This window comes from Carlito syrichta, unplaced genomic scaffold, assembly GCF_000164805.1.
Source record: "Carlito syrichta isolate Samal-C Ts95f unplaced genomic scaffold, Tarsius_syrichta-2.0.1 Scaffold305786, whole genome shotgun sequence".
NCBI lineage: Eukaryota > Metazoa > Chordata > Mammalia > Primates > Tarsiidae > Carlito > Carlito syrichta.
Window position 1 is genome coordinate 351,030 of NW_007249882.1, and position 16,790 is coordinate 367,819.

A 16,790-nucleotide genomic window follows, 5' to 3' on the forward strand; every position below is an offset into this window, starting at 1 on the left:
CCCCCCAAATCCCCTGGTTCCCTAGGGAAACAGCCCTCGCACAGCTCCTGTCCGAGTTGCTTCTCCCGTGACTGCGCCTGCCGGGTCCTCACCGCAGCATCCAAGCCTTTCTTGGGCTCCGATCCTTCCGGGCCCCGCCCCATTCAGCGGTGCCTCTTCTCTTCCCCTTCTGACCCTCAGAACATCGCCCTGTATGAGTGGCTGCCCAGTTTCCTGCAGAAAACACCCCCGGAGTATGCAGGTGAGGGAGTAGGGGTGAAACTCGAGCCGAGGCTCCTTAAGGGAAAGAAGACAGGCTGATGCATACGATGGGAAAGTGTGAGGAGCCTCTCTTCTTCTTATCTCTTTCCTGCAGGGTACCGCCCTTTCCTAGACCCCAGCATCTCCCCAGAGTTCGTGGCGGCATCTGAGCAGTTCTTCTCCACCATGGTGCCCCCTGGCGTCTACATGAGGTGAGGGGAGGGCCTCGCGGTGAGAAGAGTCCCACACACTGGCAGAGGCGCAGTGTGAGACGCCTTGGGACCCTGGGGCCTTTCACACTCATTCCCAGTTTAATTGGAGAACAGAAGCAAAATTTGAGGCCCTGAAGCAGGACCCTAGGCTTGACCTTAGTAGGGAAATCTCCCCAGCTTTTATTTTCTTCCTTCCTTTCTTTTTTCTTTTTTTTTTTTTCTTTCTTTCTTTCTTTCTTTCTTTCTTTCTTTCTTTCTTTCTTTCTTTTTTTTTTTTGGTAGAGACAGGGTCTCGCTATGTTTGCCCAGGCCAGAGTGCAGTGGCGAGATCACAGCTCACTACAGCTTCGAATTCCTGGGCTCAAGTGATCCTCTTGCCTCAGCTCCTGAGTAGCTTGGGACTACAGGTGTGTACCATGCCTGACTAATTTTTTTTGTATTTTTTGTAGAAGTGGGGTCTTACTATGTTGCCCAGGCTGGTCTCAAACTCCTGGGCTCAAGAGATCCTCCACCTTGGCCTCCCAAAGTGTAGGAATTAGAGGCATGAGCCACAGCACCCAGCCCTCCCCAGCTTTTCTCACGGCTGGACATCAGTTGCTGAGTGTAGGATTTGTCCAGCAGCTGGGTCATCCTCTTTCCTCCTTCTCTCCCCACCCTATGTGGACTAAGAACTAACTCTTATTCCACACATTGCCAAATCTCTGCTATGTTCAAGGAAGTTCATGGGCCACCTTTAATCTTAAACAACACCCACTGAATCTCTCACCCTACTCAAACCCTTCTTAGTTTCTTCCCTGAGCTCCACCACCACATCCTTGATTCCTCCTTTCAGAAATGCCAGTTGTCATTTCCCGAAGGTCCTATATGAGGATGCTGACAACATCTCAGCTCTCAGAGTCTGCAACAACTACTGGATTCGGAAGGTCAGACTGGGGTCAGGGTCAGGGAAGGTGGGTCTAGGTCAGTCTCTTCACACAGGCTAGGCAAAACAACAATTCCAGTTCTTGGGTGTTGCTGCTTCATGTTGGTGGGAAATGAAGGGTAGAGAAAATTATCTGGGGACAATGACTCAAGAGAGTCTAGGACTGGCCAAGAGCCTTTTGCCCTGAGGTGCTGTAGTGGTCCAGGGTGAGAAAGATTGAGCTTTGGGTAGGGACCCTAAAGCTATTTAGGTGTGTTGTGTACTTCCAGAATCCCAATCTGAACAGTACCCAGGAGGTGGATCAGCTGCTGCTGGGAATGGCCTCCCAGATTTCAGAGCGGGAGGACAGGATAGTGGTTGAAGATCTGAGGGGTGAGTTCAGAGCCACAGGGGATGGGGCCAGAGACTGGGGAGTCTGGGGATCCTTCTGGGTGAATCAACTAGCAGACCGAGGGTACCCATGATGCAGGAACACAGAAACACAAACAGACTTCAAATAGCCATTAGAAAAAAAGAACTTTTAACATTTTTTCCCTAAATTTACTGTTTTGTATTGCTTTTATTTTAAATAAACTATGTCCGAGGATTGGGGCAGGATATCACCATTCTTTTTTTTTTTTTTTTTTTTTTTCTGAGTTGGAGTCTCATTCTGTCACCCAGACTGGAGTGCAGTGGCCGCTCCCAGCCACCGCAGCCTCGACCTGCTGGGCTCCGGCGATCCTTCCACCTCAGCCTTCCACACCACTCTTTTTGATACGTAGTCAGGTCTTTAAAGGTTTTCATTCGGGCTTGACTTGAAGTTAGGGAAGTTTAGGACAGGGAATTTACTGCTTGGTGACTAGAAGAGTCTTGACTCTTAGAGGAAAGGTCTTACCAGCAAAACTGTCCCTGATTGCACATGGTGACATTCACTCCATGCCAAGATAAGGTCAATATGGACACCTGTCTCATGTAGATGAGTGCTGGGTCTGGGGGAGGGGAGAGCCATTGTGCCACAGCCAGATGGAAGGCTGTAGGGCAAAGAAGGTTAGGAGGACTGAGCCCAACATCTGGTCTTTTCTCCTCAGATTACTGGCCTGGCCCTGGCAAATTCTCCCGCACAGACTATGTGGCCAGCAGCATCCAACATGGGCGAGATATGGGGCTGCCTAGCTACAGCCAGGCCCTGCTGGCCTTGGGGTTGGAGATCCCAAGGAACTGGAGTGACCTCAACCCTAATGTGGACCTTCAGGTCAGGAATAGTAATGACAATAACTAAAGCTAAAACTTTCCTTTGACAAAACTCTTCCAAATTCTTTACATATATTGACCCATTTAATCTACACAAGAATATCCCCGTTCTGCGATTGTCCCCATTTGACTGATGACATAATTGGAAAATTGTAATGGCAGGATTTAAATTCAGCCATCTGATTCCAGAGTACGTTCCTAACCACTACATTGTACCGTTCCTGCAGGATGGCCCCTGGGTTGGGTGCCATTGTCCTATTCCTGCAGGATCCCACCCCATGTATCAGGTGCCCCTGAAGCTGCTAATCACTGAGGCACTCTGAATATCGATGGTCACAGGATATGGTCCTCAGGCATCTGACAATGGTCTCACCACGAGTAGGGACACACTGGTCCTTCCACTAGATTGTCACCCCTGAAGGGGTCTATCTCGGAAGAGGAAAGCAGGCCCGAGCAGCAATCTAGACAGCCTCTGGAATCCTGTGTCTGAGGGATGGGGCAACAGTGACTGCCCTCCCCAACACACACACACACACACACACACACACACACACACACACACACACGCCTTATCTCTTGTGGTGCCTAAGGTACTGGAGGCCATAGCCACCCTGTACAACCAGGACCTGTCCCGGCTGGAGCTGCTCCCTGGGGGGCTCCTGGAGAGCCATGGGAACCCTGGACCCCTGTTTAGCACCATTGTCCTTGACCAGTTTGTGCGGCTGCGGGATGGTGACCGTTACTGGTTTGAGAACACCAAGAACGGGTAAGGCCTGCCTGGGCTCCCACCTCAGACTCCACCTGATCCTCTGCCTGGCCTGAAACAGCCCCCATGGGCCCTTGGTTCCCAGCCCACCATCCCCTTCCCAACCCCTCTGGGTCTCTTCTTATCTGGGTCCTTGGGCCTGGGTTGCTGGAGGCCTGCATCCCCTTCCCATCCCAGTGACTCCTACTTTGCCCAACTTAGCCTGTTCTCCAAGAAGGAGATTGAAGAAATCAGAAACACCACCCTGAGGGATGTGCTGGTAGCTGTTACCAATGTTAACTCCAATGCCCTGCAACCCAATGTCTTTTTCTGGCATGAAGGTATGTGGCCTAGGTAAACACAAGTGACAGTGGCCGGAGAAGGACCAAGGTTGAGGGTGGGGAAGGGGACTCTCTTGGTGCTGTTCAGGGAGCCAGGTAGCTTCTGTGTCAGACTAGGAGGCCTGCATTAGGCTGGCTCTCTCAAGAGGACCGAACTGGCACACAGGCTGTAGCCTGAGGCCAAACTGGGGTGGATGCTGAGAGATGGGATATGGACAGAGACTTTTTGAGGTGAACAAGTTCCAGGGAGGTGGGCTTGGGAGGATGGAGGATACCTTGTTCCTTTACAGGACAGAGGGGAAGGAAGCCTGGCCAAGGAGTGGGTCCTCAGATGTTGAGGTCTTCTGTGCCCTCTCCCTTAGGCGCACCCTGCCCTCAGCCCCAGCAACTCACAACTGAAGGCTTGCCCCCCTGTGTGCCCCTTACTGTGCTTGACTTCTTTGAGGGCAGTGGAGCTGGTTTTGGCATCACCATTGTGGCTCTCTGCTGCCTTCCATTAGGTGAGACCTTCACCCCTCTCCTGTCTTCTTCAGTCTCCCTGCAGACTGACCCTACCCCCTCATTACTTGCTGGCCTGCAGGGCTGGCTTCTGAGTCAGTTTGAGGCCAGACTCAAGGAGCCTTGGGAAGGGAGGGCAGCAGCTGAACCTCAGTGAAGCTACAGGCCAGGAACTCTCTCCCCACGGGTTCCTTCTGCTCCCATTTAGTGAGTCTACTTTTCTCTGGGGTGGTGGCCTATTTCCGGGGCCGAGAGCGCAAGAAGCTACAAAAGAAAGGCAATGACAGTGTGAAGAAGGAAGCAGCCAAAGATGGAATTCCAGGTGAGCAGGGGCTGAGGGAAGGGAGGAGGGGAGAGAGGAGAGGGAGAATGGGTAACTTGAAAGAAAGAACCAGCTACAGGGTGGGGAGAAAGTCAGGCTTTAGGGTGCCTGCTCAGACTCAGAGTGGAATTGGCCTGAGGGCAGGATCCTGGGGACCTCTGCTGAACCACTCTGCCCTCCCAATTGTCCCTTCCTCAGCGATGGAATGGCCAGGCCCCAAGGAGAGTAGCTATCCTGTCACCATCCAGCTGCTTCCAGACAAGGTTCTTCAGGTTCTGGACAGGCGTCCCACTGTGCTCCGCATAGTCCAGCTGCGGCCCCCACAGCAGGTTGACCTAGTCCTGTCCAGCAACCGAGGATGCCGCACCTTGCTGCTCAAGATCCCCAAGGAGTATGACCTGGTACCGTTTGTCCTGCCTCTCACACCTGGGCTGCCCTCACACACCTCCCTCTCACAAGCGAGTTCTCTCAGGCCTCCCTGTGCTCAGCTCCAGAGGCTGCTGCCAGGAAGAGGGACTCCTTTCAGAGGCTCCTAGACTCAACCTGACCCCCTTAGGCCACACATCTGGGCCCAGCTTGGATGGATGGGAAAGGGCTTTTCTCCCCTTCCCTCAACCCAAAGTCCTTTGAGAGGAGGCTGAAGCAGAAGCTCGAGCTCCAAGCATTAGTACGGCCTTTCTCCCACCCCCCCCCAACCCAGGTGCTGCAGTTTAATTCTGAAGAGGAGCGGGGCGCCTTTGTGAAGCAACTCCAGGACTTCTGTATACGCTGGACTCTGGGCCTCCATGTGGCTGAGATGGATGAGAAGGAGCTATTCAGGAAGGCGGTGACCAAGCAGCAGCGGGGACGCATCCTGGAGATCTTCTTTAGACACCTTTTTGCTCAGGTGCCATGACCTGTGCCTTTTAGAGATGGGCCTGGCCTGGGGGGTGGAGGAAATCTTGGCTGGACAGAACCCCATGCGGGTGAACTAAGCTTCACTCTATGGCCTAGAGATAGACAGCCTTGTGTGAACCCTTTCTTTGCCACCTACTTAGCTGGGTGACCTTAGGCAAGTCATATCATCTCTGTATCTCTGTTTTCTCATCTATAAAACAGTGACTGAAATTGATTACTCATTCCACTGCATTGCTGAAAGTGTTCAGTGAGATAGTCTACATGAATGTTTCTCAAAGTTTGGCCCCAGGAGCCACAGCATCAGCCTCACCTGGGAACTTGTTAGAAATGCAGATTCTAGGCCCCTTTCCAGACAGACTGAATCAGGAACTCAGGGTGGGGAGGGCAGCAGTCTGTGTTTTAACAAGCCTTCTAGGTGATTTTCATGCACTTTAATGTTTGAAAGATACTGTTCTATGTACAGTGCTTAGCTCGAGTGCTTGGCGTGTTGTAGGCATTTAACTAATGGTGGTTACATGTGGCTTTTAAATTATTTGCACAAAGGGCAGAGACCAAATCATAGGTATGTGGTAGCCCTATCTGAATTGTCAAGAGAGCATAGCCCCAGCCTCTTCCTGCCTGCCCATCCTGTCTACTGCCTTTTCTGTCCCCGGTATTGGTTCTCTTCACTTTTCATTCACCAATTTTGCCCTCCCCTCACTCTCCCTTTCCCTGCCTCAGTATCATCCCCACTGTATAAACTCCTGGTTCTGAGGTCCAAGTAGAAATGAGTGGGCTGCTATTCCCCTTCCCTACTCCCCATAGAAAAGAGACTCCAGTCAGTATATCTAAGGATCAGGACACTAGGGCTCTTTCTGATTTGGACTCTGGGGAGATGGGGTTACTGAACTGCTTCCAGCCCAGCCTTCACCTCCTTCTCTCCTTCCCTCTCCTGCTGCCCAAGTGCAGGTGCTGGACATCAAGCAGGCGGATGCAGGGACCCTGCCCCTGGACTCATCCCAGAAGGTGCGGGAGGCCCTGACATGTGAGCTGAGTAGAGCTGAGTTTGCGGAGTCCCTGGGACTCAAGCCCCAGGACATGTTTGTGGAGTCCATGTTCTCTCTGGCTGACAAGGATGGCAATGGCTACCTTTCCTTCCGGGAGTTCCTGGACATCCTAGTGGTCTTCATGACAGGTAGGGGGCTGGGAGGTGACGGGCCCATCCAAGGAGACAGGCATCTTTCAGCATGAGGTGACCCGCATCCCCCGTTCTCTTCCCAGGCTCCCCAGAGGACAAATCCCGCCTGATGTTTACTATGTATGACCTGGATGAGAATGGCTTCCTCTCCAAGGATGAATTCTTCACCATGATGCGGTATGGGGTGTGCCTTTCCAATTCTGAGACATTCTGATGTTTTAGATAGGAAAACAAGTCAAGATAGATGAGGGAGGGTGGGTGTGGAGGCTATGTGACCATCTGTGTTGAGAGGTGGCCTAGCCACTGCACCTGAGATTCTCAGAGCATCCAGCTTCAAAAGTTTACCTGCCCAGGTCTCTGCCTCAAGGAGGGTCTGTATCTGCACTATCGACACCAGCCAAGAAAGTCTCCCTAGTTGTTTTCTTTTTTTGAAGAAAAAAAAGAAACCTACACCAATATGACCAACAACTAAAATCCTCTAACCCCTTTTGGATGCCTTTGGATCTTTGTAAACTCTTTTACAGCATGGATAATGCTGTGTTGTTCCCTGTGAAATAATGGATGACCTCAGTGACTCTTCTGATATTAATCTCCATGACAGGCAGGAGGAGAAATGTGAAACGTTTCTCTATAGTCCAACTTTTTTCCTGCTTCTTAAACCACTTCTAGTTTGGGCCTGATAAAGATCGACTTTGAGCATCATAGATTTCTTATTCCTTCAGACCATGCTTCAATACCACAGCCCCCTTCTGCGCCATAAGGGCAGGGTCTACCTCTCTTTGCTCCCTGTTGAATCCATCTCCTCCACACTGTGACTGGCACATAGCAGACATTCAATACAGAGGTGACTGAACAAGATAAAATGAAATAAGTATGCAAATGGATACATAGAATGGATCAAGCAGCCCACAATCTTAACTTTTCTATCCCTTTAGCCCTTTTCATTGCATTGAACATTTTCCTTAACTGCATCCCTCTTATAGTTCAGATACCCCAAGGGGACATGGACTTCTAAAAGGGAAAAGTGGATTGCAGTCTGTACCTCACTGAGTGTGTCACTGCAGGCCCAGCCCTGGGTGGGGCTCTAGGGAATCTAAGAGAGGGTTCCTGCCTTCAAGGGCTGAGCTCCTGCCTTCTTAGCTTGTCCCTTGGTGTGGATCTCAGTTTCAGTGGGATGATGTCTTTGACTGTGAGGGCTGTGTTGCTGTGCCATGTGGTCCAGGTCGTCCTGCTGGACTCACACAAACTTACATGATCTGCTTCTGTCCCAAAGCACAGCCTAAGGAAAGAGTTCGGCTACTGCAGGTGCCACTGTGGGTGCTTTCACACTGGGTGTGGAGAGCTCCTGCCCGTACCCTGGGGCATTGGCACAAGGAAGCAGCAATGTTGTAGCTACATCCCCTCCCTGCTGCCCTGCTATCTGGGGCCCCCACTGGAATGTGAAAGTGGGAGCCCAGGAGTGGTGTGGGAGGCATCAGCAGGAGAGAGTGGGCAGAGAGCCTGCCACAAGAGAAGGCCATGGTACACCCTGGACATGTCCCTGCACTAAGTGGACATTTGTACCAGTAGTAGATGCCCCCTGCTTGAGGGCTGCTTTCTCCAATTGGTCAAGGTCACTTTCAATTCTTTTCTGCCTTTCGAGCCCATGGTCACCCCACCCAGCTTAGTGTCAGCTGCAGGCTGAACGAGCACCTTCTCAGTGCCATTTCCCGGGTCACTGGTAACCACATTAGGTAATCCGGGGCCTGCCCCACCCTGCACCTGCCCGAGCCTGACCTTGCTGGGTGACAGGCTGCCCTGTCTCTGGTCCTTTCTAGGTCCTTTATAGAAATCTCCAACAACTGCCTGTCGAAGGCCCAGCTAGCCGAGGTGGTGGAGTCCATGTTCCGGGAGTCGGGCTTCCAGGACAAGGAGGAACTGACATGGGAGGACTTCCACTACATGCTGCGGGACCATGACAGCGAGCTCCGCCGCACACAGCTCTGTGTCAAAGGTGGACGTGGAGGTGCGTGAGTGAGTAAGGAATGATCAGAGTCAGGGAGAGATGTATCTTCAACACGAGACTTCCTGGTGGACAGGACTCAGGTTTTATTCTTCTTTGAGTCCTTGGTGCCTAGTACAGGCACATGTAATCAGGGGTGGTACCTGCAGATGTGCAAGCTGTGCACAGCACAAAGATGCCCACTGAGGTCAAGGAGCAGGCTGAAATCTTTCTCTTTTTTTTTGAGTTGGAGTCTCACTCTGTCGCCCAGACTGGAGTGCAGTGGCCGCTCCCGGCCACCACAGCCTCGACCTGCTGGGCTCCGGCGATCCTTCCGCTTCAGCCTTCCGAGTAGCCGGAATTACAGGCATGCGCTACCACGCCTGGCTGATTTTTTGATTTATTGTAGCAATGAGGTCTCGCTTGCCCAGGCAGGTCTCGAACCCGCGGGCTCAGGCAATCCACTCACCTCAGCCTCCCAAAGGCGCGGGATTACAGGCTGAGCCACCGAGCCCAGCTGAAATCTTTCTTATATACTGTTCAAAGCTATGGGCATAGGTCTAGGGTGTATCGGGCCAGAGGAATAGATACTATTTTCTTTACACAAAGGACCTGGAGGGTTTCATCTACGGGGGGGGGGAGGTCCCCTTTTCTAATTGCACAAAGTTGCCACCTTGTCTGCCTTGTAGACAATAGGTGCTTAGTGTGGGGAAGGAGGAGAATAGGGCTGAGCCAGAAGTCTGGACATGGCTTTCCCTGAGTGGGGAGGAGGGGGCAGTCTCCCACTCTACCTCACTGCCCTCATAGGGAAGCCATCTTGCCTCTTGTTCTCCTGTGCAGGTGCTGGAGACATCTTTAAACAAAACATCAGTTGTCGAGTCTCGTTCATCTCTCGGACTCCTGGCGAACGGTGAGCAGGAATGGAGGATGTCTCATTGGCTAGGGCCCCTACAGGGAAATGAAGGAAGTAGGGCTGGGTGATCAGCCCCCAGGGTCAGACATTGGCCCTCTGGAAGTAGCTCTTAGCTCATGTTCAGTCCTTACCAACACTCTAGCTGTCTTCTCATGCCATTCTGCTCAGAAGCCTGACTTTCTCCCAGCCACTCCAGGCCAGAGCATTCTACAGAACAGATGAGCAGATCCTCTTAATTCATTCTGCCTTGTCCCCAGCCTGCCTTCCCCCAGCCTGGCCCCAGGAACCACACCCCACCTCCAGCCAAGGTCTGACCTGGCAGTTCTCCTGGCTGCAAAGACAAGGAAAAAACAGGTCCCATTTCTTTCTCTCAGCTCCTGCCCCCAAGGACTGGGGCTCCCTGCCTCAGAAACCCCAGAGCTGGGAGGCTCTGGGCTGAAGAAGAGGTTTGGCAAAAAGTGAGTGCTTCCTGGATCCCTGGGCCCAGGGAAATGTGGAGAGAAGTCTCAGGGTCTTTTGGCCCTGTCCACACCTCCCTGATGGATGAGGGACCATCCTGGGTCTCATTCCATTTGTTCCTGACCCAACTGAGGGGCTGTAGTATCGAGTTAGTTTTCATACTCTCCCAACCTCTGCACTCCATTCTTCAGACAAGAGTTCTGGTTCATCAGGATGGTTAGTAAGGGGTCTCCTAGCTCCTGCCTGCTTTGAGGCCCACACAGGGAACAGGAAGAGGGAAGGACAAACAGACAGGAGGAGGGAGGCGATAGAGAAGTGGGGAGACAGATGAGTGGGTGGATGGAGCAAGTAAAGATGGAGGTAAAGGGTTAGTGGAGTGGGAGGCCCCCCAGAATGCTTTTTCCCATCATCTGTTATGGCCCATCCTGACTCCTGCCAGAACCAGGTCTCCTTTTGTGGGGCAGCACTGAAGGAAGGCCAGAGTGCCCCACCTTACCGCTGCCTGCCTCTCCTTGCTGCAGAATCATGGTGACTGGTCCCCAGCTGTACACAGAGGCACTCCAGGAGAAGATGCAGCGAGGCCTCCTGGCCCAGAAGCTGCAGCAATTCAAGCGCTTTGTGGAGAACTACCGACGGCATATCGTGTGTGTCGCAATCTTTTCGGCCATCTGTGTCGGCTTGTTTGCAGATCGTGCTTATTGTAAGAGTTCCGGGCTGTGGGCAATGGGAAGTAGGCAGGAAGCAGGTTCCAACCCTTGGGGAGGAGTAGAGAGCCCCCTGGTTGCTCTTCCTTACCCTCAGCGTCTGCGTGGGGAGCTGGGCGTTCTGATGTGGGCTCAGGATCACAGCCTCTTGTGCCTTGCTGATCTACCCCCACTGATCTGGCCCCAGACTATGGCTTTGCTTCGCCACGCACGGACATTGCACAGACCACCTATGTGGGCATCATCCTGTCACGGGGCACAGCGGCCAGCGTCTCCTTCATGTTCTCCTACATCCTGCTCACCATGTGCCGCAATCTCATCACCTTCCTACGAGAGACCTTCCTCAACCGCTACGTGCCTTTCGACGCTGCCGTGGACTTCCATCGCTGGATTGCCATGGCTGCTGTTGTCCTGGCCAGTATGTGACTCCTGAGCATCTCCGCTTTGCAGCAGCCCCTGGGTCTAGCTAAGGGAAACGGGGCAGGGGGAGGGGGAAATTGGAGCTCCTTGTACCTCCATCCTCCTCCCTGTACCTCCTCTCTCCCTCAGGGTTGGTGGTGGAGTCAGCCCTAGTTGGGATCTCTAACAGGGTCTGTCTCTCTCAGTTTTGCACAGTGCTGGCCACGTGGTCAATGTCTACATCTTCTCAGTCAGCCCCCTCAGCCTGCTGACCTGCGTATTCCCCAACGTCTTTGTGAATGATGGGTCAGTTCTGGGGAAGGTCTCCCCTGGGACTCCTGGGGTAGGCCTAAGGGTATAACAGAAAAGGAACAGATGACCATAGATGCTCAGTGAGAACGTACGAAGCCAGCCTTCTTGGAGAGGCTGATAGGTGACCTCCTTGCCCCAGGAAGGAACCTGGTTGTGACTGGCCAGGAAAGGTGTTTGGGAGATGAAGTCAGAGATTCTTTCCCAGATGTAACTGACACACAGCTTGCCATCTCAGCCTTTGATTCATCCACCGGGCAAACATTTATGGAGCAGTGTCCTGTGTGTCCCTCCAGATGCCAGAGAGTAGGGATGTCAAGAAACACGCAGTCATCCAACAACTGTGTATTGGGCATTTACTGAGTGCTTGGTATTATTCTAAGCCTAGGAACAGAGCAGTGAACAAAACAAGAATCCTTGCTCTCATGGAGCTTACGGAATAATGAACTGAGCATTCAAGGTCAACTGCAGTAAGAAAGTTCAGGATAACACAGGAGGGAAAATTGTTGAGTGCAGAGAGTGGAAGTATGGGGTGTGGGTTGCCGTGTTCCTTGGAAGGATCTCTGGCCATCTGAATGGAGGTTCAGTGACCTCAGCAGGCAGGGACAGCAGGAATGGAGTCATATTGTGGTGTGGCACCCCTCCTGCCCCAGCCAGAGGCTCAGTGTGCCTTTGCCCCACAGGTCCAAGCTTCCCTGGAAGTTCTATGTGTGGTTCTTTCAGACCGTCCCAGGTAGGGAGTGGGACTGTGTATGGGATGTGGAGGTACTGCCTGAGAATTTCCGCTGTTGTCTCCGTCTCCCCTTGAATACTCACCTTTCTACAGTGGCCGTGGGGTCCTTTTCTAGCCTACAGGACAAGCCACAGCTCCAACCCATCCAAGCAAGCTGTTCTGGGAGCTCCAGAGGGATGACAGAGGAAGGAGGGCAGAATGGGGGAGTGCTCTGTTGTATTTTCAGCCCAGGCTGAAGTCCTAAGACGATTGCTGACCCTGTCCTCCTGCCCCCAGGTATGACAGGAGTGCTCCTGCTCGTGGTCCTGGCCATCATGTACGTCTTTGCCTCCCACCACTTCCGCCGCCGCAGCTTCCGGGGCTTCTGGCTGACCCACCACCTCTACATCCTGCTGTACGCCCTGGTGAGGGACCTCCCTGGGCAGGGCCAGGCCATGGAGCAGGGGACTCAGGATGGGGTGGGGGTGGCGAAGGAGGGAGCATGTAGAATTGGACCTACGCTCTCAGAATAAGCCCTGAGATCTGTGACTCCAGACTCTGGAGCCTATGACTCTCAGCCCCATCTACTCAGCCCAGGTCGAGTGCCTGGACTCAGGGGTGCAGGCAGGGGCCTGGCTGGGCCTCAGCTGAACTAACTGGTCTTGTCTCCAGCTCATCATCCACGGCAGCTATGCTCTGATCCAGCTGCCCTCTTTCCACATCTACTTCCTGGTCCCAGCAATAATCTATGGCGGCGACAAGCTAGTGAGCCTGAGCCGGAAGAAGGTGGAGATCAGCGTGCTGAAGGCGGAGCTGCTGCCTTCAGGTACCAGGCCCGGCCTGACTCGGGTGGGGAGCAACAGAAGTCGACTCCTTGGACGTGGGGACACAGCTCACCATGCCTCCTGACCCCATCACTGCCTCCCAGGGACTCCTGTAGCATCCCTGATGGAAATGTAGATTCAGGAGGGATTGTGGTTAGCTCCCAGGAGACTCACAGACAGTGAGAAGTGACCATGAGACAGGGTGGCTGAAAGTGTATATGGAGGGATTTGAAGATGAGAAAGACCCCCACATGTGTGACCCAGTTGCAGGGGGAGTGGGGGACAGGAAGCTGTATATTCCTCTCCTGTCCCTCCTCTCAGAGACAGGCCACTGGCCCAGATTGCCAGTCTGTTGTTGACAGTCAGTGTTGGCCACGGTGGGGATTGCCATTGCTATAGAGAGTGGCAAGAGATGATTTTAGCTGTCACAGGACTGTCTAACCATCAAGAATCCCACTGTAAGCATTAATCTCATTTCAATCTTATTTCAGTCGCCATTCCTTCAGGACACAATCTCAGAGAGTGGTATAGTGTTACTCAGCTGTGGTTAGGCAACAAACAGTACCTGGCTAAAATTTGGTAACAAAATATGTTACTTTCTGATCAGAACAGATGCTACTGGTTTTCCACTTACTTTAGTGATAAAAGTTTTCATGTCAAAATAAGTTAAATTGAAAAAGTCAGTCAATTTAAAGAAAATTATTAGATAAATGATAGCTCACAAATTAGCCAGGTGTGATGGTGCATGCTTATATTCCCAGCTACTTGAGAGGCTAAGGCAGGAGGATCACTTGAGCCCAGGAGGTTGAGGCTGCAGTGAGCCATGATTGCACCACTGCACTCCAGCCTAGGAGACAAAGCGAGATTCCCAACTCAAACAAACAAGCAAAAAGAAAGTGCAAGAGGTGTGCAGATATGATATGTCACAAAGGTGACCCTCCAGTGGTAGAGATGGTCCCTGGTGAGCCTGAGGTCTCTTCACCAGAGCAGTAGTATAAGGCCTGGTCCATTCATAGGAAAAGGGAGTAGAGAGGAGGAGAGGGGCTGGAACAGGGGAGCAGAGAAACCTGGCTCTTGTGTTACTCAGGAAAGAGAAAAGGGGTCCCTCCTACTCCGAGCCCCAGGAACTCCACTTGCTCAGACCATAGTACCACTCTCCAGGCCTCAGGAGTATGGAGAGGACAGATACCCGTCAGTCTTCAGGTACCAAGAGCAAGCCTTCTGATCTATGCCCTTCCTGTCCATGACCCCCAGGAGTGACCTACCTGCAGTTCCAACGGCCCCAGGGCTTTGAGTACAAGTCAGGACAGTGGGTGCGGATCGCCTGCCTGGCTCTGGGGACCAATGAGTACCACCCCTTCACACTGACCTCTGCGCCCCACGAGGACACTCTCAGCTTGCACATCCGGGCAGTGGGGCCCTGGACCACTCGCCTCAGGGAGATCTACTCACCCCCGGAGGGCAGTGTCTGGGCTGGATACCCAAAGGTGCCTGTCACTGGGAACCCCACTTTTGGGCCTCTGGCATTGACAGAGCGTCCTTACCCTTCCCCAGCCCGAAGTAAGGAGTTCCAGCCTCCCCAAGGCCAGGTTGGGAGGGGACTGGGGTACTTCAGAAGAGATTAGGTTGCCCTGTATCCTCCCTCTGACTGTCCCTGCATTTCTGGCCTCAGAGCTGGGGCAAGGCTGGGCTTATCTCGTCTCTCCCTTCTCCTGGCAGCTGTACCTCGATGGACCATTTGGAGAGGGCCACCAGGAGTGGCATAAGTTTGAGGTGTCAGTGCTGGTGGGAGGGGGCATTGGGGTCACCCCCTTTGCCTCCATCCTCAAGGACCTGGTCTTCAAGTCATCCTTGGGCCGTCAAATGCTCTGTAAGAAGGTAAGCATCCACCCTCCATTCTTCAAATGGGGGACACATGGCCTGCTTGTGCCTCCACATCACAGCGGCGGAGCATGAGAAGAAGCTCCCGGCTTCAGACACTGCATCGGGAGGGACCATTCTTACCCAGTGGTTGAGGCGCCAAACTTGGAGGGAGGCTTGAGGTTGTAGCCATATGGGCCTTGCTGGGGTCTATCAGCTGGAAGCTTGGGATCAAGCTGGAGGGTCCTGCTAGAACCTTGGTGTCTGTGGGTGGTCTGGGGTTTCCTAGCTTCTCAGGTGAAGGCACTTGGGGCCTACAGAGCCTGAGTTTAGCTGGATCCTGAGCTCCGGACTTGTGTCCCCAGATCTATTTCATCTGGGTGACGCGGACCCAGCGGCAGTTCGAGTGGCTGGCTGACATCATCCGGGAGGTGGAGGAGAATGACCACCAGGACCTGGTGTCTGTGCACATCTATATCACCCAGCTGGCAGAGAAGTTCGACCTCAGGACCACCATGCTGGTATGTCAGGGCTGGGCAGCTTGACAAGTAGATGGATTGGCAGCATATGACGGGATGGCCGGGGCTGATGAGTCCCCAGCTGGCAGGAGGCACAGCGCTGGTAGCCCCGACCCTCAGCCTTCAGCTCCATCCCCACCTCAGCCTGTCTCCTGGGCTGTGTGTGTGGGCTGGCTCAAGCTCAGTGCTGACCTTGATTGTCCTTGGGCTGATCTGCCCTTGTGCCCTCAGTACATCTGCGAGCGGCACTTCCAGAAGGTGCTGAACCGGAGTCTGTTCACGGGCCTGCGCTCCATCACTCACTTTGGCCGCCCCCCCTTCGAGCCCTTCTTCAACTCCCTGCAGGAAGTCCACCCACAGGTCAGTTCCGCCCCCTTCCACCCTGAGACTCTGGCCTTTCTCTGGCTCTGGTCCTCAAGCATCCTGCAGTTGTATCCTGAGCAGGGATAGGACCCCCACCGACAACCCGGCCCCAGGATAGGATAGGATAGGATAGGGTCAAGTGCTGAAGGAGAAGTTCAACCCCTTACAGCTCAAGCATTTTCCTCAGGATTTGAACTTGAAACCCTGGTCATTCCAGCCAGGCTTTGTTTTCCCTGAGGAATGAGTGTCTTAAGGCTGCTGGCTTCTCCTTCTTGATCCAATCCTCTGACAGGTGCGCAAGATTGGAGTGTTCAGCTGCGGCCCTCCAGGAATGACCAAGAATGTAGAGAAGGCCTGTCAGCTTGTCAACAGACAGGACCGAGCCCACTTCATGCACCACTATGAAAACTTCTGAGCCTGCCCTCCCTGGTTCCTGCTTCCAGTCTCCTGCCTTCCTCTTTATGGACCTAAGTTGCCCAGGCCTGCTGGCAATTCATTAGAACCCACCTCAGGCCTCAGCTGGAGGGCTGGGGAGCCCCTCAGTCCCAGGCTCTGAGAAGACAAAGACTACCCCCTACCCCAGTTCAAGCCATGGCAAGCAAAGTGGGGAGGGGACAGTCCCTGTTTTGAAGCAATGAAGACATGCAATAGTGTTTTCCTCCAATAAGTCCTCATGTCCCTGTTTGACTTACACGAAAGCAATGTAATCGTGTTGGTATTTTCTTGGCCCAGCATTTGAGGGAGAAGGGGGTGGAGATAGCTCTGAGTCAGAATCTCTTCAGAGCCCAGTACAGAAGCCTTGATACTCAGAACCTGGACAGCCCAAGTGCCTCAAGTCAGTCTCTGGGCCTTTCTCCTCCAGCTCCAAAAAGGAGTAGTCCTGCTCTTATCCCTTCCTGCTCCTAGAGGGTCAGGAACCTAGAGAAGGGCACCAGGGAACAAAGATGCCTCCCCACTCCTGATGTTCCTGATGTAAGCCAGTTATGCCCACTGCCCTGACCCCGTGGCAGGCCCCTCTCTCCATCCAGTGGAGCAGTCTCTCAACTCTGGGAATAAGGGAGTCCAGACTCTCTGCCAGATATTCAGAACTCCCTCAGCTAGGTGTGATGGCTCATGCTTGTGATCCCAGCACTTTGGGAGGGCAAGGTGAGAGGACTGTCTGAA

General features: G+C 53.2%; 1 protein-coding gene across 1 annotated transcript in view; it reads left to right on the forward strand.

Annotated features, from left to right (window-relative positions):
* The window catches only part of DUOX2 (dual oxidase 2), an 18,538-nt gene extending 2,497 nt beyond the window's left edge, over positions 1-16,041 (forward strand). Inside the window, exons 6-32 of the mRNA XM_008062662.1 lie at positions 181-241; positions 356-452; positions 1,285-1,375; positions 1,644-1,746; positions 2,442-2,605; positions 3,195-3,370; positions 3,572-3,690; positions 4,053-4,190; positions 4,397-4,510; positions 4,709-4,911; positions 5,211-5,396; positions 6,356-6,581; positions 6,668-6,761; positions 8,402-8,589; positions 9,406-9,475; positions 9,853-9,936; positions 10,459-10,637; positions 10,829-11,059; positions 11,247-11,346; positions 12,033-12,082; positions 12,359-12,486; positions 12,734-12,887; positions 14,140-14,372; positions 14,605-14,763; positions 15,111-15,266; positions 15,495-15,623; positions 15,919-16,041. Coding sequence (XP_008060853.1) covers positions 181-241; positions 356-452; positions 1,285-1,375; positions 1,644-1,746; positions 2,442-2,605; positions 3,195-3,370; positions 3,572-3,690; positions 4,053-4,190; positions 4,397-4,510; positions 4,709-4,911; positions 5,211-5,396; positions 6,356-6,581; positions 6,668-6,761; positions 8,402-8,589; positions 9,406-9,475; positions 9,853-9,936; positions 10,459-10,637; positions 10,829-11,059; positions 11,247-11,346; positions 12,033-12,082; positions 12,359-12,486; positions 12,734-12,887; positions 14,140-14,372; positions 14,605-14,763; positions 15,111-15,266; positions 15,495-15,623; positions 15,919-16,041 — 3,756 coding nt within the window. The remainder of the gene's footprint in view (positions 1-180; positions 242-355; positions 453-1,284; positions 1,376-1,643; positions 1,747-2,441; positions 2,606-3,194; positions 3,371-3,571; positions 3,691-4,052; positions 4,191-4,396; positions 4,511-4,708; positions 4,912-5,210; positions 5,397-6,355; positions 6,582-6,667; positions 6,762-8,401; positions 8,590-9,405; positions 9,476-9,852; positions 9,937-10,458; positions 10,638-10,828; positions 11,060-11,246; positions 11,347-12,032; positions 12,083-12,358; positions 12,487-12,733; positions 12,888-14,139; positions 14,373-14,604; positions 14,764-15,110; positions 15,267-15,494; positions 15,624-15,918) is intronic.
* The last annotated feature ends 749 nt before the right edge of the window (positions 16,042-16,790 follow it).